At 36.9% G+C, this 19,417-nt stretch overlaps 7 protein-coding genes across 10 annotated transcripts; 3 read left to right on the plus strand and 4 right to left on the minus strand.

Moving 5' to 3' along the window:
- Positions 1 to 396: 396 nt before the first annotated feature.
- LOC110226942 (COX assembly mitochondrial protein 2 homolog) lies at positions 397 to 1,774 on the minus strand. The gene is made up of 4 exons (XM_021019936.1): positions 1,662 to 1,774; positions 1,295 to 1,351; positions 883 to 987; positions 397 to 775 (listed from the first exon to the last, which is right to left on the minus strand). Exons 2-4 carry the CDS (start codon positions 1,337 to 1,339, stop codon positions 683 to 685), a joined length of 243 nt encoding a protein of 80 aa, XP_020875595.1. The 5' UTR covers positions 1,340 to 1,351; positions 1,662 to 1,774; the 3' UTR covers positions 397 to 682.
- Positions 1,775 to 1,853: 79 nt separating this feature from the next.
- On the plus strand, positions 1,854 to 3,768 carry LOC9305973 (pentatricopeptide repeat-containing protein At4g21190). Its single transcript, XM_002867814.2, has 6 exons — positions 1,854 to 1,967; positions 2,125 to 2,218; positions 2,323 to 2,421; positions 2,509 to 2,652; positions 2,737 to 2,949; positions 3,043 to 3,768. Exons 2-6 carry the CDS (start codon positions 2,126 to 2,128, stop codon positions 3,445 to 3,447), a joined length of 954 nt encoding a protein of 317 aa, XP_002867860.1. The 5' UTR covers positions 1,854 to 1,967; position 2,125; the 3' UTR covers positions 3,448 to 3,768.
- On the minus strand, positions 3,638 to 6,976 carry LOC9303933 (dnaJ protein ERDJ2B). The gene is made up of 9 exons (XM_021019930.1): positions 6,880 to 6,976; positions 6,391 to 6,622; positions 6,201 to 6,296; positions 5,994 to 6,114; positions 5,807 to 5,913; positions 5,202 to 5,597; positions 4,992 to 5,111; positions 4,723 to 4,809; positions 3,638 to 4,641 (listed from the first exon to the last, which is right to left on the minus strand). Exons 2-9 carry the CDS (start codon positions 6,574 to 6,576, stop codon positions 3,766 to 3,768), a joined length of 1,989 nt encoding a protein of 662 aa, XP_020875589.1. The 5' UTR covers positions 6,577 to 6,622; positions 6,880 to 6,976; the 3' UTR covers positions 3,638 to 3,765.
- Positions 6,977 to 7,082: 106 nt separating this feature from the next.
- Positions 7,083 to 9,239, plus strand: LOC9305974 (pentatricopeptide repeat-containing protein At4g21170). Its single transcript, XM_021019931.1, has one exon. It carries the CDS (start codon positions 7,411 to 7,413, stop codon positions 9,166 to 9,168), a length of 1,758 nt encoding a protein of 585 aa, XP_020875590.1. The 5' UTR covers positions 7,083 to 7,410; the 3' UTR covers positions 9,169 to 9,239.
- Positions 9,191 to 11,915, minus strand: LOC9303934 (ADP-ribosylation factor GTPase-activating protein AGD12). 3 transcript variants are annotated; one of them, XM_021019935.1, is made up of 9 exons: positions 11,812 to 11,915; positions 11,310 to 11,371; positions 11,134 to 11,215; positions 10,897 to 10,972; positions 10,504 to 10,667; positions 10,269 to 10,419; positions 9,999 to 10,121; positions 9,803 to 9,895; positions 9,191 to 9,699 (listed from the first exon to the last, which is right to left on the minus strand). In XM_021019935.1, the coding sequence occupies exons 2-9, from the start codon at positions 11,332 to 11,334 to the stop codon at positions 9,418 to 9,420; spliced, it is 996 nt and encodes a 331-aa protein (XP_020875594.1). In that variant the 5' UTR covers positions 11,335 to 11,371; positions 11,812 to 11,915; the 3' UTR covers positions 9,191 to 9,417. The 3 variants fall into 3 exon arrangements, with proteins under 3 accessions (XP_020875594.1, XP_020875591.1, XP_020875592.1); XM_021019932.1 differs by having other exon boundaries at positions 9,803 to 9,898; positions 11,812 to 11,914; XM_021019933.1 differs by lacking the exon at positions 11,812 to 11,915 and adding an exon at positions 11,688 to 11,771 and having other exon boundaries at positions 9,208 to 9,699; positions 9,803 to 9,898.
- Positions 11,916 to 12,242: 327 nt separating this feature from the next.
- On the minus strand, positions 12,243 to 17,548 carry LOC9305975 (dolichyl-diphosphooligosaccharide--protein glycosyltransferase subunit 2). Its single transcript, XM_021018278.1, has 20 exons — positions 17,438 to 17,548; positions 17,189 to 17,336; positions 16,838 to 17,030; positions 16,656 to 16,745; positions 16,355 to 16,417; positions 16,084 to 16,153; positions 15,855 to 15,919; positions 15,492 to 15,546; positions 15,249 to 15,370; positions 15,051 to 15,166; positions 14,613 to 14,682; positions 14,302 to 14,406; positions 14,111 to 14,200; positions 13,879 to 14,027; positions 13,585 to 13,696; positions 13,420 to 13,503; positions 13,170 to 13,250; positions 12,859 to 13,083; positions 12,651 to 12,773; positions 12,243 to 12,563 (listed from the first exon to the last, which is right to left on the minus strand). The coding sequence occupies exons 2-20, from the start codon at positions 17,332 to 17,334 to the stop codon at positions 12,447 to 12,449; spliced, it is 2,076 nt and encodes a 691-aa protein (XP_020873937.1). The 5' UTR covers positions 17,335 to 17,336; positions 17,438 to 17,548; the 3' UTR covers positions 12,243 to 12,446.
- Positions 17,549 to 17,620: 72 nt separating this feature from the next.
- LOC9305976 lies at positions 17,621 to 19,405 on the plus strand. 2 transcript variants are annotated; one of them, XM_021018281.1, is made up of 2 exons: positions 17,621 to 18,487; positions 19,094 to 19,405. In XM_021018281.1, the coding sequence occupies exon 1, from the start codon at positions 17,739 to 17,741 to the stop codon at positions 18,474 to 18,476; it is 738 nt and encodes a 245-aa protein (XP_020873940.1). In that variant the 5' UTR covers positions 17,621 to 17,738; the 3' UTR covers positions 18,477 to 18,487; positions 19,094 to 19,405. The 2 variants fall into 2 exon arrangements, with proteins under 2 accessions (XP_020873940.1, XP_020873939.1); XM_021018280.1 differs by having other exon boundaries at positions 17,621 to 18,486; positions 19,091 to 19,405.
- The last annotated feature ends 12 nt before the right edge of the window (positions 19,406 to 19,417 follow it).

Consider the following 19,417-nt stretch of genomic DNA (forward strand, 5'->3'; position numbering starts at 1 on the left):
ATTCCTCAGAAATGACTCTTTTGAGCTCTAATAATTGGATGACAAAAAAAAAAAAAGTTTGGTTACCATTCATCGTAATAGTACATTTTATTCATTCTCTGCATCTTTTCCTTTTCGTTCCTCAAAAATTGTTTATTCCATTCCGTATTGTTCTTTTTATTCCTTTTCTTTTTGTTCTTTTAATGGTTACCAGTCGGAGCCGTTATTTTTTTTTCCTATTTGTTGTATAACAAGTAAAAAGAAGGTGAAACTTAAGAGTCCAAGAAGACATTTTTTTCAGATTAGAGATGCTGTTAACCCAGACTCAACAGTCTCTGAAACGGTCATGGTGATCGAACATAAGATTGAGAAGTGTACCAGTTTGGAAACAGAACCAATGGTAAGGAACTTTAGAAGTCAGTGCAAAACTAGTTTGTAGCCACAATAAAATGGAAGTATGTAGCTACTTCCATAAATAAAGGTTTAAGAGCAATGTTTGTTGCAGACCTAGCTAATAAGCCTTACATTCCAATAACTGCTTCATTTCGAAACGCTAAAAAACCTAATCAATAGAAGTGTAATACTATATGTTTCACTCATTTACGAGGCAAAAGAGTATCAAACTCTTCTTTCTGGATTAATTTAGAAATGTGTTCTTTTGAAATAGACATATTTTCTTTATCGGATTGAAATCCAACAATGCTCAAGTCTCTGCGGTTTCTTCTTTCCTTATAGCTTTCAGTCTTTCTTGAAGTTTCTTGCTTTGTTCGAAATTTACCTTCCGCTTCATAGCTTTCTGCAAAATATTGTATAGATATCTCTAAGACAATGTACTCCACCCCCAAAGAAAGGAAAACTTTGAGCTGGAACTGAAACATACTTCATCGGCTATTAGTAGCTTACCTCTTGGCGGAAACATCGATCAAGCTTTACTTTAAGCTCTGTACATTCTCCGAAGAATTTCCCTATCGGATGATCTATATGACACTTTTGAAATTCCTCAATTATCTAGCAAACATATGACAAACAGAAATAATTAGTAACAACAAGAAAAGAGATCAAATTGATTTCTTCTGCAAGGTTTACTCTTTTCCAAATGCAGTTATGTAGCTAGACTCCACTCAATTTTTAAATTGCATTGCAAAGATTTACTAAAGCTAGAGATGATATTGCATATATCTACAACATCGTTCATCTCTTCTGCATACAGCTCTAAATACACTGTTAAAAGATTGATAAGAAACTAGGATCATATTATTCTCAAAGACGCAGTCACAAAAAGAGGATTGAAACTAAAAATACAGTAAACTCTCACCTCCAGACACATTGGATGTCTATGTGGTGTAAGTGGAGGATGCATCTTTTACTTCTTCTGCAAGAAACAAAAAAAAACTCTGAATCTCTTGTAATGGATGGTAAAAATCAGATCTTTCACTTCTCTGCTAAAAACCCACAAGGAAATGACAGCAGAACCAAGCAAAAACCCTTATGTTGAAGAAGCAAGAGAATGAAAGATTTGGTTTTTGTATCATACTAACATGTCATAAGTCATTGTAATCTGAAATTCTGGATCTCAATTTAGCAAGGAGGAGGACCACAGAGCAAAAATCGGTTTGAAATCATCAGCTCGAGATTCAAAACAAAACTTAATCGAAGAAGAGTCATTAAGATGAGTAAATTACCTTGATTAGGGTATCTATAAGCTGAGAGAGAGAATTCGTTTCGAGCTCAGAGAATCGATGGCGAAGGGAAAGAGAGGATGATGAGTCAAAATGACGTTTGAAGAATAGAGACGGGTCAACATTTTCAGGTTAATGGGCCTATTTAACTTTACTAGTTAATGGGCCTTATCTATTAAGTTCCAAAACGCAGCGCTTTCGTATGTTTTGGATGAGAAGAAAATCAGACATCAGAGGGAACTCTTGGGAGGACACAGAGAAGCGCAAATATCAGAGAGTGTGAAAACGAAGAAGAAGAAGAAACCACAGGTAAGTCGAAGAATATGTGTTTCGATTCTCGAGAAAACGTAAAAAACTGAAATTTGATTTCACAACATATCTATCTCTTGTGGGTGATTTCATTTATGAATTGTGAGCTGAAAAGGAGAACGCTTTAAGATTTTGGGCTCTGAATTGATTTCTTCAGGATGCTTAGCTTGAGATATTCATTACCTTATCTTCTTCTTCAAACAAAGGAATCATCAACAAAGCTCTTCTCCAAAAGGCCTAACAATGTTGTGGTTCGTATTTATCTTTCTTATAGCTTCTTTTAAGTAACATTGTGACAGTATCTTGGTTTCGAATTTTCACCTGTTGTGCGTTCGAATTCAATAATCTTTTTCAGGTTTGTGCAGCGAGAGGTCCAAGACCTCGGTCTCCTCGAGTATGGAAAACAAGGAAGAGGATTGGAACTATCTCCAAGGCTGCTAAAATGATTGCTTGTGTAATGCTCTCTTTTTGACACTCTCTTTATATGGTTTTGTGTTCTGCAAAATCTCTTTTGGAGTTAATGAATATTGTTTATGTACAGATAAAAGGATTGTCGAATGTTAAAGAAGAAGTTTACGGAGCGCTTGATTCCTTCATTGCTTGGGAGTTAGAGTTTCCTCTTGTTATAGTTAAGAAGGCATTAGTTATACTTGAAGATGAAAAAGAGTGGAAGAAGATTATTCAGGTTTGTTTATTAAGCAAGAAGAGCTGTTTTATTCTTCTTTTTTTTAGTTGGATGAATGTAGAATAAGTTTATGGATTTTGTTAGGTGACAAAATGGATGCTGAGTAAAGGCCAAGGAAGAACAATGGGAACTTACTTCTCATTACTAAATGCTTTAGCAGAAGATAATCGGCTTGACGAAGCTGAGGAATTGTGGAACAAGTTGTTCATGGAACATTTAGAAGGAACTCCAAGAAAGTTCTTCAACAAAATGATCTCTATATATTACAAGAGAGATATGCACCAAAAGCTCTTCGAGGTACACTGAAAATCTTTTTTACTAAGTGTATTTGCAACTAGCAGAGATTCTTTCAGACAAGTTGATGTCTAAAACTATTGAGTGTGATCTTAGGTCTTTGCTGATATGGAGGAGCTTGGAGTGAAACCGAATATTGCGATTGTGTCTATGGTTGGAAAAGTGTTTGTGAAATTAGAGATGAAGGATAAGTACGAGAAACTGATGAAGAAATATCCTCCACCTCAGTGGGAGTTCAGATACATCAAAGGAAGACGTGTTAAGGTCAAGGCAAAGCAGCTAAATGAGCTAAGCGAAGGTGAAGGTGGTTTAAGCAGCGACGAAGATAAGATTGATACTGAGATTGAGAGTAAATCTAAAATTTTGTCAGATAAGGAACCAAAGCAAGATGGTGAGGATCTTAGTGAAGAGGAAGAAGATGAAAAAGAATTTTTGGGTGGGAATCAAGGACAGATAGGAACTTCTAAAGAACCCAGTCTTGATCATTTGGACTCTTCATGACTTAAAGTGTTTGCTTCATGAGTTTGAGATCGTATCAACCGTTGAATCATCTATAAGGAAAAGAGATAGACGGCCAAAGTTCTTCAAAGAAGCTTTCTGGGGCTGTGCTTCGGTTTCTGAAGAAAACATGACCAGAAAAGTTTTGAACTATTTGAGCTTAAGAGTCAAAACAAGATATAGATTTGAAGAGTCAACTAAAAAGAGTATTAAATTCAGCAAAAGATTAAATACTGTAAAATCTTTGAGTACAACTGTGTAAGCTTTGAAAACAAAAGTTATTGTATAATTTCAGATCAAAGTTAACTACTTTATGTTTTTTTACTCTTCATCTGATCCTGACTCTTCAGAACTCGATTCCTTCTTGTTTACTTTCTTCTTCGACCCTCTCTTCTTATCTTCCTCGTCTTCGCTGTATTCGCTTTCGTAATCCTCCTCTTCAATCTCATCTTCGTCGTCCTCCAATCCTTCTTCTGCATTCTCACCTTCCAAATCACGGGTTCTTTTCAAAACCTTAACTTTCAGTGATGTCTTTTGGTCACAGCCAATCCAAGTATCGCTTAGGCAGAAGCAAGTCAAGTTATAAGTACCTTCTCCAGGTGCTAAGAGTCTCCCCATTACCAATCTCGACCCACTTTTAACCTTCTCAACAGCTTCTTTAACTGCATCATTTGTTTCCTTGACGCTTGCTCCTAAAGGCTCCATTGTCTCAGTAATAGCATTTGATGCAGCGGCTATAGCTCCTGCTTCATCCATGAAACTAACCTTCTGAAAGAACCAGACATTGTTTGAATCCGCAAGAAGAACCCAAAAGTTTTCCTCTTTGTGGAAAGGAAAGTAAGGTGAGTGAGGAATAGCGCCTATGAGTCCATTGGGACGTTTTAGAGTGATCCAAGATTGAACTGTCATAATATCGCCTTCTTGAATACCTTCTTCGCCTTCTGTTTTGCAAGTGATGCCGATTTTAAGAGAAGGAATCATTTCTAACACTTTCTCGATGTCTTGAACATCGGGTTCTGACAAACTCGCAACCTCTCTGAGCAGTTTAGAACGTTCTTCCAAGCTCAGTTCTTGAAACTTTTGGAATGATTTAACCTGCAACGCTATCGATTTAGCGATAGACTCATTGAAATGAGGGAGTTGCAAGAAAGGAGCAATGTCTTCTGAAGATGACTTCCTCGCACTAAGAGGAACAGCCTGCAATCAAACAACAACTATAACTAGGCTGAAAAATCTTGAAATTTTTGGGCAAAAGTAAAGTTGGAAACATCTTAATACCTGAACAATGCACTGAGATAGCTCCATTACTCCAAGCGCAGGACGTAACCATCCACGCCCTTGTTCATTGCGGGGTATAACCGCCATCTGTAAGAAACTCACAATATCATATGGTTTCGTGTTAGAAAATTTCCAATGCTTAAGAACAAAGTCGAAAACTTTTTCACACCTTCTGTAAATTAGGAGATTCAAGTCATCATCAACTTTGTAATAATCTTTATTTTATCAGATACAATGTGCTATGCAAAAAAATAGAGACTATAAAAGACCTTCATCAAATCTTCAAGGAGGCGAGGCGCAAACTCTAGCACACGCCTGAAATCACGTTGCAGAGTCAGAGACAGAACTGATGATTCACGAGTTAACTGTTTCTGAATCAAAAGCTCAGTCTGTTGCAGAGAAAAACGAATGGGAAAAAAAGTTAGCACTTTCAAGATTTTATCCAATACTTTGTGTTACTCATGTGTTAAAAAGCAAACCTTGATAATTGCAGGATTCTTTTTCCAAAACTTAGCTTCCTCTTGCTTCAACTTCTTAGGATCCAGATTTAGCTCGTTCTTGACAGAAGTATAGAGTTTCTGCAGAGATTCATCGTCGGTTTTACGAACTGGAATCTCTGCATATTCATCTGCTTTGATGAAAATTTCCATAACTTTGCTTGGAGTTAAAGTGGGTTGCAATAACTCAAAATATGCTTGACGAGTTTGAAGCTTAACGTGATTCCCAGTATACTTTGATGATCTCCAGAGATAGACCGAAGCGATCACCAGTGGCAAGAGAATACATAAACCAACTGTACACAACAACAATACCCCACCAGAATCTCCATTCATGTTTAAGATAAATTGAGGAAGAGCAATTCCCATTGTATACCCCTGCATCAATCACATTTACAGATATTTCAGTTATCAATTGAGGACACTAAAGCCTACATTTTTGCTACAAAAACATGAGATTATGGCCTTGATTGTTTCAAGCACAAATTTGTGCATTTGCGTTTGTTTTAACATGTGTTCACAAACTATATTTGCAAATTCTAAGCTCAAAAGCTTCCTTCTGATTTGCATTTAAGTTTTGTCATTACCTGCCTACCATCCGGATGACCGTACTTCTCAAAGTTTTCACGGGATAACGGATCAGTCAAAGCTTGGTAAGCTTTAGCTATGGACTCCACAAAATATTTATTGGCTTCTGTACAATTAAAATACACAAATAAGCACACACAACAATGAATCAAAAGGAAAGAAATCAAGCACGAAGCATTTTTCGACCTGGATCAGGATTTTTATCAGGATGGTATTGAATAGAGAGTCTCCTATAAGCTTTCTTGATTTCTGAATCTGAAGCACCAGGTTCCAAGCCAAGTATACCGAATGGCTCAAAGAGTTGACTCTGTAATATTTACCCAAGAAGCAAATAAAAATCTCAACCAGAAGCAATCTCGGATTAAGCTTGAAGAGAGAATTATTAGTTATTACCTCACGGCTAATGTTCTTAGTGTAATAGATCAAGAAGATCATTACAATCCAGAGTAGCACAACTGTCAAGTTGCTACATGAAGTGAAGCTAGATATCTGCAGAAAACAAAATCCAACAAGTTAAAGAAGTAAGAACATAAACTAATCATTATTCAAAAAGAGTTAGTGGTGGAAAAAAGACAAAACTCACTCTTTGAGAAATAGATCTCTTGTACTTCCCTGAACGATCACATTCAAGACATTGACAATGTATACTCCGTTGTTTCTTCGAAAAAGCGCGGCTTAGCTTCACAAATGTATAAGGCACCAATGGAATTGCCATCATTGTCAAAATAAAAATGGGAAACAAAACGCTATTCTCTTCTGATTCTGCCATCTTTTAGACCCTTCTTGTTGATGAAGAGCCCTTTAAATCAGAGATTCTGCAGAAACAAAATTTCTTTGTTATGCTTGCATATGATTAACAACATGATTAATCACAAGTAAAATTTGATTCAGGATAGATTTTAAATCACATCGGAATAAACATGAAGGAGATCAAGAGGAGACATGTGCATAATTCCAAAAATTTTGTTTAATTTAACGTAAAGACGTACGAATCAAAGGAAAAATCAGGTAAAAATTTGGATTTTCGATAGCATGCTAATCAAAAAGAGAAAGGAAGCAAGAAAATGTTTACCTTGATCAGAGAAGAAATTGAAGAAACAAAACTGCTGACTTTAGGAATCGAATTGCGAAACTGAAGAAGACGAAGAAGAAGAAGTGAGGTTTATGAAGAAGAGAAGGTGATGAATCATTACAGCCAATGAAAATACGACACGTAACGATGATATTGAGACATAACGCAGCGTTTTGTCCACTGTTTACTGTTTAGGTAATAAGTAATGACGTTGACTGATTTAAGAAGAAGATCTAAAGAACATTGAAGCTCATGCGTATCTGAGTCTCAATGCACTGAGCAGCAGAGGATAACTCACACCCTCAACGTCAAGGCTAAGATTCAACCAAGTTTGCATCTTGATGTGTTCGGTAACTTCGGTGCAATGGTAAGATCGCTTTAAAGCCTTGGCCTTTTGTAGTTCTTTACCAATTTCCTTAAACCCTTTCAGCTTTAAGGATGAAATTTTGGCTTAAAGTGTGGATTTTGGGGTTTGCTTAGAAAAAAAGGATAGATTTTTTGAATTGGTACAAACGAAAGTGAAGCACTTAAATGGTTCTACTCCACACAAGTGTTGGATTCTTTAAACGATTTTCGACTTCAGCGACTCCATCAACATCCTCTGCTTCCGATTGGAAAACCCAACAGACTCTGTTCCGATTAGCCACCGAAATCTCTTCGATTCTCTTACAACGTCGTAACTGGATCAGTCATCTCCAATATGTTAAATCCAAGCTCCCAAGGTCAACACTTACTTCGCCAATATTTCTCCAGATCATCCGTGAAACTCGAAAATGCCCTAAAACCACTCTTGATTTCTTCGATTTTGCCAAAACCCATCTCCGGTTCGAGCCGGATCTTAAGTCCCATTGTCGGGTAATAGAAGTTGCTACTGAATCAGGTCTGTTGGAACGAGCAGAAACACTCTTGCGGCCTCTGGTTGAAACTCATTCTGTGTCTCTAGTTGTTGGATCGATGCATCGGTGGTTTGAAGGTGACGTTTCACTCTCTATCTCGCTTAGCTTAGTGATTGAGTGTTATGCCTTAAAGGGTTGTTACCAAAATGGTTTGGAAGTGTTTGGTTTTATGAGAAGATTGAGACTTTCACCTTCTCAAAGTGCTTATAACTCTCTTCTTGGTTCTCTGGTTAAAGAAAACCAGTTTAGAGTGGCTTTGTGTTTGTATAGTGCTATGGTTCGAAACGGGATTGTCTCCGATGAGTTAACTTGGGATTTGGTTGCTCAGATTTTGTGTGAACATGGAAGATCCAAGAGTGTTGTTAAATTGATGGAAACAGGTGTTGAAAGCTGCAAGATTTACACCAATCTTGTGGAATGTTATAGCAGAAATGGAGAGTTTGATGCCACGTTTAGTTTAATTCATGAGATGGATGGCAAGAAACTGGAGTTGAGTTTCTCTTCTTACGGTTGCGTATTGGATAATGCATGTAGATTGGGAGATGCTGAATTGATCGATAAGGTTCTTGGTTCAATGGTGGAGAAAAAGTTTCTTACTTTAGGTGATTCGGCTTTGAATGATCAAATGATTGAAAGACTTTGCGATATGGGGAAAACGTTTGCCTCTGAGATGCTTTTCCGTAAAGCCTGCAATGGTGAAACAGTGAGATTGCGGGAGTCGACATACGGTTGTATGTTAAAAGCTCTGTCAAGAAAAGAGAGAACAAAAGAAGCTGTTGATGTATATCGAATGATTTGTCGGAAAGGTATTAATGTACTTGATGAGAGTTGCTATAACGAATTCGCAAATGCCCTTTGCAGAGATGATAATAGCTCAGAGGAAGGAGAGGAATTGCTTGTAGATGTTATAAAGCGCGGTTTTGTTCCTTGTACATACAAGTTATCAGAAGTTTTAGCATCAATGTGTCGGAAAAGAAGATGGAAATCCGCAGAGAAGCTTCTTGATTCGGTTATGGAAATGGAGGTTTATTTCGATTCTTTTTCATGTGGGTTGTTGATGGAACATTACTGCAGAAGCGGGAAACTAGAGAAAGCACTGGAACTACATGAAAAGATAAAGAAGATGAAAGGAAGTTTAGATGTTAATGCTTATAACGCAGTTCTTGATCGGCTTATGATGAGGCAAAAAGAGATGGTGGAAGAAGCAGTTGGAGTTTTCGAGTACATGAAAGAGATGAAATCAGTGAACAGCAAAAGTTTTACAATTATGATTCAAGGGTTGTGTCGTGTGAAGGAGATGAAGAAAGCTATGAGATCTCATGATGAAATGTTGAGATTGGACATGAAACCTGATTTAGTATCCTATAAGCGTCTTATCTTAGGTTTCAAATGAAAACTTTTGGTTCAGTCTGAGATTTGAAGAAGATCCAAATGGAATCAAAACAAAATCTGAGATTTGAGTTATACAAGTAGTCTACTCTTCTGTAAGAAGAACGTTACAACAAAATACCAAAGAGGGTTTTCAAGATCGAAGTTTCAAAAATTTGTCAAACAAGAACAAAGGGGGGAAATGTTATAATGAATGAATACAATAATAAGATTTGTTTGATATATGTAATGACCCTATTATATAGTTGATTATTTATTGGTCAAGAGGCAGCCACTCCATTTCTAGTTCTAGTTCACCAGATTCAACATTCTGAAGCTTGATCTGAACCTCTTGTTTCACTTTACCATCTGCAATGTTGATGATGCTATCTTCTATAAGAGCATTGTCGTGCGATTTCAGCCATTTTCCAATCTGCATATCTCCAAACATTTCAGGGTCTCCAAAAGCCATTGCAGATGTAATCAGAGGTTGGATATCAATCTCAGCTTCTCCCATTATGTCATCAGCAGAAAATGTGTCATAATCAAACACTTGCTGCAAAATGTCAGGAGAAGACATAAAATGTAAGGGGGAAACTTCTGTAATAGATTCATCAAGAGTAGAAACTGATTTTGGAAATTTTAGACCAAGCTTTTACCAATTTCACTGAGCCATAGTTATGAGGAACAGAGAGCATGAGTTCCTCGTTCCAGACTGGGTTCAAGTTGCTCTTCACTACAGTAGATTGAGCCTTCTGGTAATATGGTGATAAAGATCAGAAAAAGAGATGACAAATTGATAATGATGATCAATTTAACAATAGTAAGAACTAAACAAAGTATTCACTTAATTACCTGTTGTCCTAAAGTCAACACAACATAGGGATCACTTGACATCATATCTCGGACGGCTAAATTGGTACCCTTTTTAATAGTCACCTTCAACAATCCAATAAACTCAACCATGCCTTCAAGTTGCTGTCATTGTTTTAAATTTACAAAACCAGGACGAAATGTGTTAACACCATGAATCAGAAGACTAAGCAGTATCCAAGTTCAAAGAGTTTGCTCTACTTGATTCTAACAGTGAGATGGGAAAAAAGATGAAAGATAAAGAATCTTTACCGGCTGTTGCGATGATGAATTAGTGCGAAAGCTATCAATAATCTTTTTAGATATACTTGATGAAAGATATGGTGTACTCTTTGTGCTAGAGCCCCTCACAGATGTGATTCGCAAGCTTGGTTTCAGAAACTCTTGGTGCTCATATTTAGACCTGAAATCAAGATTTGAGGATGAACATTTTCACTAATATATTACTGATGGTATATACACATTTATCGGGGTTTTCATAACCTACCTAATGAACCTCATACGCTGGTCATGACTAGCATCAGGTCCAGGCTTAGAGCTTCCTTCAGGTATAAATGCCTCATAAATTGAATTCGCAGAGGCATTTCCTCCAATTTCAATCATAGAATCGACTTCTTCATCTGACCATTCATCCAGTGTCACAGATAAGACCTGGAAAGTCCGAAACTATCAATATACTTGCAAAAGATTCTGTAAAGAAGAAGTGGTGAAGCAATAAAAGTTGTTCAGGAGGAAACTCTATCGCAACTGTCGTGTAAATAATTTCCTCAGCGAGATAACATCTCCACAAGAGTATTTGAAAGCCATCTTAGTGCAATCCAATGAAAATTTTGCACAAGAGAAAAAAGCAAAAGTAGAAGGAGAAGCAAAGAGTCATCACCTTTGAGATATGAGTGCCAAGGCTTCTGTGCACACCGCAACATTTTAAGCATATAAACACTCCGATATTTGCTGACCTGTGACAAGCCACCAATGCCTTATTAAACAACCAAACAAAATGCACAAGTAGGGAAACAAGAAAAGCTATAGCAGGAAAACAAGAACATAACATAAATCAAACTGCTTAGAGAAGCATACAAGATTTAGTGGAACAAAACATAAAAATGGCAAAACTTACGCCCACTTAGGATCAGGAGCGCCACAATCAGCGCAGACTCGGTTATCAGATTGAGTTAAAAGATCCCTTATTCTCCTTTTACCTGTGAAGCAACAAGGTGAATAAATCAGTCACAGCCACAAGTAGAAACATGATATGACTAAATGAACACACAAAGACTTAGAAAAAATGGTTACCTGAGCCAGACTTAGAATAACTCATTGCTCTTCTAAAAAGCTAACAATCATCAAACAGAATCCTACACAGACAGATCAAAGAAAAAACGAGACAATAATATGTTAGGAAAAAATCAAAAGTTTCATGATTTAAATGTAAAAGCCTATAATATAGAGATCAAACTCTGCTTTTGGCAAACATTTTGGGGGAACCACGACCAAGAACATATCATTTTCAATATCCATTTGTAAGATCATCAGTATCGATTCATGTTCCCAAAATCAAAATTCAAAATTTAAGGAGAGACGAAACAAGAAAAAAATAATCCAATCTTGTGCCATTTCTGAAACCATCATTTCAACGTCAAAAACATGACCGACAGGGAAAAGTCGACTTACAGAGAAAGAAATTCAAACTCGACAGATACATAATAAAAACGATGAAGAAAGGAAGAAGAATATGTACGGAAATTCGAACAAGAAGATAGATTAGATTAGATTGGATTGGATTGGACGTTCTTACCAAGGAGGAGGAGAGAGAGAGAGAGATATGTTCTTGGAGAGACACAAATTCAAGATGAACCAAACAATTATCTAAAAAGACAACTAGTACGTGCTTTTTCTCTCTTCTTTTAAAATTTAATTTTCCATTTTTTCATTTCACTGGAAAGTTGTGTAAGTTGTAACGATGCGGGTCAATTACCAAAATACATTTCCTTGTCGTTGACTCGTTTCGTGTCTATCATTTAATTTTTTTAAATACTATTTTGTACATTATTTTCAGCATTTGTTTTTATTTTCACTAGAATGATATTCGGTTTGATTTTCATGTCATATTTAAGATTTTATTTCGATTTTATGGCCAGCCTTTTCCAATTTTAAAAAAATTTTGTTAGACCTTTAACTTTCCACAAACACTCATAAAGTGTTAATAATTACGAAACTCGTTTGATCTAATAATGAGCTAATAATTATCTCATTTGATTTGGTTCAACGAAAGCGACACTCTTGATAACTCTTTTAAGACTAAACTGAGAGCAAGAAAAATTCTGCAATCCTTTTGAATTTGTCTATCACCATAATCTATATAAGCAATGCTACAAAACTGAAATACGCATAAACCAAAAAAAAAGATCCGTCATAGTGAATTTCTCTTCTTCAAGCAGATTTCAACTTGTTCGATGCTGCTGCGAGCTGAGATAGTGTTCTGTGTCCGACGAACAACAGAAACACTCCCAACAAAGAAAGTGCCTTGAGAGTCGTGAACAGATCCAACTGTAGATTGCAAACAAACAAATTATGATGAGCACTTTGATGCAATGGTCCTTATAGTCTAAACAAGAATAAGTTATGAAAACTTGCCTTTAACCAGAAAAGCACATAGAGAAGCAAAACAGCTCCAATTCCGCCGTGGAAAAGTAAAGCCGATATTGCAGATCCAGTCGACGATGGGAAGCTCTTTATGTTCACTCCCAACCGTGTAAGCTGAAACATAAAAGGTTTATATGAGTTGTTTAGGATACCGTAGTGATGTTTTTCAGATATTATTTACAAGTAAAGGGAGACTGACCCCTATCAGGAAACCGATGAATGGGAGGACGATAACTCCCAAGAAAACTAGTGAGAGCTGCTTTGCTGGAAGCTTTTCAGGAATCCTGAATATGTGTGATATTTCAGCTTTTGGTCCATATCTTGAGTAAGGTTCAGTAGATTGTTGAGGAGGACGAGGCGCCTTCTCTGGACGCTCTGGTAGGTCTAGTTCGATGTGGCCAATATTACTCAGTAAAGAGTTCTCCTGGAAAAAAAGAGAAAGGAAGATAACATTGTTTAAATTTCCGAGACTTAAATCAACTGCATTGGACCTGAAAGAACAGTACTTACCATAGAAGCATCTCCAATGGTTAGCTGGATCTCATATTTACCAGAGAGGTAGTAGAGCTTCTCAACCAATCCAAGAAAATCCTGAAGGTAAAAATAACATAAACCATTAATATTGTATTTAGGACGTCATTAATTTCACCAAACTTGACCGTAGCAAAATGAAGGTAATGAAGGTAGGTAAAAATAACATATACCATTAATATATATATATTTGCAAAAGCAATTCAAAATGAAATTTAAGGAACTTAACTAGAACTAATTCAGCCTTCTTGCCAGAAGTTTTCACGAGATAGATATGCTCGACCTGTGACTCATGTTTCAGCTTGAAAAATGCCTGCATGGAAGTAAGCAAGTTAAGAAAGTGAACAGAACAGAATAAAACCACTGATGAAGCGGAAATCAAGAATGAACAAACCTGGTGTGGCTTAAACGCATTGCCAATTGGAGTAGTTAACTGGAACGACAGGCGTAGCTTTTGAAGGTGGTTTGCTGATAATGATACCGCTCCATCTTTAGTTAAATCTAGCCTACAAATGTTTCAAAGAGGACCAAGAAACAAAAAAGATGACAATAAGCACAACAAAAAAAAAAAGTTGAAAATATATATTGTAAGCAACAAATGGTACAGAGTTCCTAAGAAAAACGGTTAAAGCAATCAATCAAAGTAAGCAAAAAAGGAAGTTGTTTAACAACAATACAGGTGACATACTTTTTTTGAGATTCAACACTCCCAATGTCACTGTCAAGTACAGCAATTTCTGCATTTTCAATGCTAATAACTCCTGTGGCAGCTATAGGGACTTTTGTTTGAGCTTCGGTTATGTATACTTTCTCATGTGCTGAATCATCCAGTAAAATCTGCAGAAGAAAAAGCTTATCATGTTATCATCAAACTTTTCTATGAAGTCTTTGGGTGTAATAATGACAAACAAGTGCAATACCTCAAATACAAATGTATATTTTCCAACGTCAAAGTTCTTGGGAAAGGAGTCCAGGAAGTACGTTGCACTGTCAGCGTCAAACTTAAGCTCCTGTACCCAAAAATGTAATGGAAAATTGTAAACCGGCCTAATGCAGAGAATAAGGAACATTTTCTATTGCAAGCTCAAACAGTCAAAGATACATTATTTACCTGGTTATTTATTACAGATGAATCCACAGATTTAGAACTTAGAGCTTGTGTGAGCTTCACACTAAGAGCTGGTGCCTTCGAACCCAGTACAGTGCTAACTTTAACCTAGTTCCAGATAAAAAGAATAAAATATAAAATAATATACAAAAAAAACGTAATGGATGAAGGCTCAACTAAAATGAGTCATTATCAAATAGATGAGAGATCTCTACAAAGAATATGGAATGCTATGAGCCTGAGGAATCTCTAAACCGTACAAATCCAACAGATAGCCAGAAAGTCCAAAGTTCAGACTTTCACTACTAAAGTACCTTTAGAGGCTCTTTCTTTGTCAACGAAATGACAGTAGATGGAAGAGACAAGATGAGTGGAACAGAAAACCTGAAATGATAGTGAATGACCATAGAACAAATTATTGTTCCCATAGAATGATAAAGTTTCAGCAAGAGCATAATAAATGAGGAAGTGGTTGAAATTTCATGAGTGTTTGAACTTTTGTGGTAATCTTTCGTTCAAATTTCTAGGATGTACCACCAAAAGACCTTCATAACTATTTAACAATGTAAAGAGAAACAGTTTTTCTCTTTCAAAACCAACTGTTAACACAGAAGAATGAAAGTAACAGTAAGTCCTTGTAACTCTTATGTCTTTCACACCACTCAATTCAAGGTTACTGAAATCATATCTAAGATGTGTACTGGAAGAAACTAATAAGAGAATGCATAAAAGGGGCGTGAAAGTAGCATTACTTGTTGTCTTCCAAACAAGCTAGTGCATCTATTTGGTTGAAGAAGTCCTTGGCATCACCAGGAATTCCAACACCCAGAAAGAATTTGGCCAGACCAACTATCTTATCACCTGGCAGCTGCATGAGATAATGGGGTGCGAAGGTAAAATATCAACACATATGTCAGAATAGGATACAGTGAAATATGGGTATTACATACGTTCAATCCTGTGGATTCTGAAGCTGCAAATGACGTGAGCCCTCTAATTACTGATGCAGTTGTTGAGATCGGGCCTTGACTTGCATCAACAGACTTCTCATCAAAATAAAATGTCCCATCGTCTAAAGACCAAAAAAATAATTCAAACCCCACAAAAGCAAAACCAAACTGGAAAAAACTATGAAGTGAGTGAAGAGAATATCCTATGCATATACAAAGGATAGCGAGTAATTTACTGCATACCAAATTTTTGGATACTGTCAAATAGCTTCACGATTCCCTTCTTCAACGTCTGGATCTACAAGATGATAAACATGAATGACGATCATTACATGAACATTTATAAATCAAAATACCAGATAAAATGGCAAAAAAAAATGAAAAGAAACCACCAGAATAACCAAATAAGAAGTCAGCTAGACATGCATAATTATCGAAACACAATTCTCACATAATTATAATTATCAAAACACAACTCTTTATTTTAGTTACTAAGAGATTCCAGAACCAAAAGTATCAACACTAAACCAAGATATCGTAGTGATGTCTCATCAAAATATATTCTCAGAAAAATCAGTAGTATAGTGGATCAAACATCTCACTTACCAAAGATGGATCAAGCTCTGAAGGTGCTAATGAAATCACTCCAGCAAGCGTTTCGTAGGCTAAGCCTGAGAAAAAAATTCTTACGTTGAGAAGAATGAGAGAAATAACAAAGAGCAAAAGAAGTGAACAAGGTGAAGCAATAAAGGAAGGGATACATAATCTAAAAGGTTCATCATAAACGTTCAACATTTTGAAGTAGGAAAGGGTTAATCTAATATGTATTACTAACCAGCAGCAAAGGTGCTTGATTCTGGATTGTTGGAGCTGTAGCGCCATCTTCCATCACTCTGGCTAAGAGCCTGATACAAATGGACTATATCAGCCAAATAATACTCGGAAAACAATCTATAAGTAGTATTAATATATAACTGAATCTTGGTAACATATCCAAAAATATATATATATATATATATATATATATCCATCCAAAAATACAGTGTACAATGTCACATCTGATAGTTCACCAACAACAAAATTGAAGGTCAGCTAAACAAGTAAACCTTGATGGAACGGAAAATGGCTTCGGCATCTCCAAGACTTATATCAGTTCCAGGAAATTGCTCCTGCATTCATGGAAAGGTAAGGTCAAACCTGAAGCCAGGAAAAAGAAAAGGCAGGAAGCCAAATCTATGGAGTTGAATAAAATAACATAATCACGATCACAGGAACCTTATGCAAAAACATTTTCATACTTCAACGTAATGAGCAAAAAAACTAAGAAAACTCTCGTAGAAATACTCAGTGGAAAAGGATGTAGGTAATCCCCTCAAGACGTCCACCAAAAGTTCAATTCGTATTTACCTTAACGAGCACCAAGCCTCTGACAGAATAATAGAAGTCAAGCAATAACTTGGCATCTTTAACACCAGCTTGTAGTTGAGAAACAATGTCCTTCAAAAGAGGAAAAGAAAGAAAAGATAAGGTTACTTTAACCGCTTAATGGTAACATACCATTGTGATACTGAGAGGAGACAATTGTTTACCTTAGGACCAGCTTCACCAATTTTACATTTCAGAATCCCATTAACGTTTAACGCATAAAATGCATCCTTAAGAGTAGAAGAAGACGACCCAAGAACTTTAACGACATACTCACAAGTCGCTGAGCTAAGATCAGACTTTTTCTCAATTCCAAGAATCTCTAAAGTCTTTAATGCTTCATATGCCTCCTCCAAGCTAATCGTAACAAAAATGAGATAAGTCCGTACATAAACCATATACTATACACAAAACAATTCATGAACTTTAACTAGCAACCAATAATGTAATCAGCGAAATGTGGTAAAAAAAAAAACTAAATCAAAGCAATGCCAGCTTAAGAGAAAGAAACCAACCTTTTGTATGATCCATCGACTGGTACGAAGACATCCAGAGCCGCAGATCGGTGAGAGTCTGAGATCGGCTGGAAAACAGAAGCAGCACCGCAAATTGCTACGACGAGTATCAAAACCAGAAATCGTACGCCACCTCCGGCCATCATCACTGCATAAGAAGAGAAAACTCAATCAAAATTCAAACAATCACACATCTACGACGGATAGGTGGGAAAATCAGCCAAAGACACAGAAGCTTAAGGCACTTACAGATCGGAAGTAGATCGAATCGGATCAGAGGTCGACGAGTCTCAGTAGTCAACGGAGACTGAGGTTTGAGGTAAGCCTAGGAATCGATCTATAGCTTTTGAACCAGACGAACCAGAGAAGGCTAAAAAATGAGTGTGAGTTTGATGACAGTACCTGATATTACCGATTTACCCTCGCTTTGAACTTAAATTACATTTCGTGAAACGACGACGTATCTGGAAACCCTAAACCTTGAAGATCAACTTCAACCACCATTTTTATTTCAAACAGAGAGCTCTGAGGAAAGGCTCAGAATCTGAGAATGATCCGATTCGCGAGACCAAAACCTATATTTGACTCAGTGAGTCACAATCTTCTCCAGAAATGTTACGCTAGTGGAACCCCTAAAGGAAAATCGAAGCTGAAGACAGGCCAACCATTGAAACGGAACAAACTCACAATCAAGAAAGGCGGAGGTGGTGATGCGGCGGTTAAGGGTAAAGGAAGAATGATCACAGATGAGCAACAGAAGCTATACGATCAATGCATAAACGCTCCTTGTCCTGTTCGTTACCTGAGACCTAAGGAGAGAGAGCGAGAAGCGAGACGAGAGAAATTAGGGCTAATCAGTAAAGCGAGGCAAAAAGAGATTGATTTTCAGAAGAAAGGTGGCTCTTTTGCGATGGGAGTTACTACTGAGCCGATGAGAATTGGGACTCCAGGATTAGATTACATTTCTTTAGGGATTTTTACGGAAGATGAGTTACCGAAGTATAAGGTTACGGTGGAGGATGGGATTAGACTTGCGAAAGAGTATAGTAGAGTGCTTATGAGAGAGCATAGAGCGAGACGTGTAGCGGAGATTAATTTGGTGAAGTTGAGGAAAGCTGCGATTGAGGCATTGCCGGAGAATTTGAAGAAGGGGGCGTTGGAGCGTGATTTGACTCCGTTTCCGGTGAATCGAGGATTGGCTACTCTAACGCCGCCTATTGAAGGGTATTTGGAGAAGATTATGAATGCAGCGGCTAAGAAGAGCTCAAGTAAAGAGAAGTTGAGATGATCTTGATAAGGTTAGAGGAATTTGTCTTTGCGTCATTTAGTTTTCTCTTGTTTTGTGTTGGAGATGGAGTGGTGTTGATTGGATTTCGATCAAAGGATATAACTTTGAGACATTTCTACTTGAAATAAATGGCCATATGGCAGTTACCACTATATGATAAGCTTGAAAGTTTAAATCTTTTTCTACATTCTTCTGTTTGAGATTGAGTTATTTCATAGCAGCCTTCTGAGTGGTGAAGTTGTCTACGATGTAACTGGAATCTTGTTAATCCTCTTTGGATAACTCTTTTGTATCTCTTTCCATGATTCCTTTGCCTGTTTGCATACTCCTTTCGAATCTCAATTGTTCAGTATTATGTGTATGAACACTACACCTTGATCTCTTCATATCTACTGACCTTTTTAGTAAGGCCAGTGGGTCATGATCAGCTCAAACTTGGTGTAACCAAAACCATATTCCTATATAGTGATTACCAATAACTTGTAATCTACACGAAGATAACAATTGTTTAATCAATATGGGCGTTGGGGTTTGTGCTCTGTGAGCTTCGTGTTAGATTTCTTTATTTGTGTTGTGAGAAATATATAACTGAAGTTCAGCGGAATGTTATGTAGGAAAGGATGTCCTGCATCTGCTTGTGCTTCTTCATTCAATTGCCTAGATTCTGGGTATTTTCTTCTAGCTCTCCAAATTCATTTTCTGCATCTTGTTACCTCGTAGAGTGCAATGGCAAGAGTCCTAAAGCTACAAAGACCACGATTCTCCAAGGAACATCATAGTTTGAAAGCTGAGGAAGCTAGTCTAGAGAGAATTGGCTAGTGGTTAGAATTTATCTAATGACCTCTTGGCTTCTATGTTTCCTTAGTCTAGTAGCTATTTTTGTAGACATATTGAATCCGAATCTCTGGTAAAATAATCAAGTTTGTGTACCTCTTGACTTC

This window comes from Arabidopsis lyrata (assembly GCF_000004255.2).
Source record: "Arabidopsis lyrata subsp. lyrata unplaced genomic scaffold ARALYscaffold_7, whole genome shotgun sequence".
Taxonomy (NCBI): Eukaryota; Viridiplantae; Streptophyta; class Magnoliopsida; order Brassicales; family Brassicaceae; genus Arabidopsis; species Arabidopsis lyrata.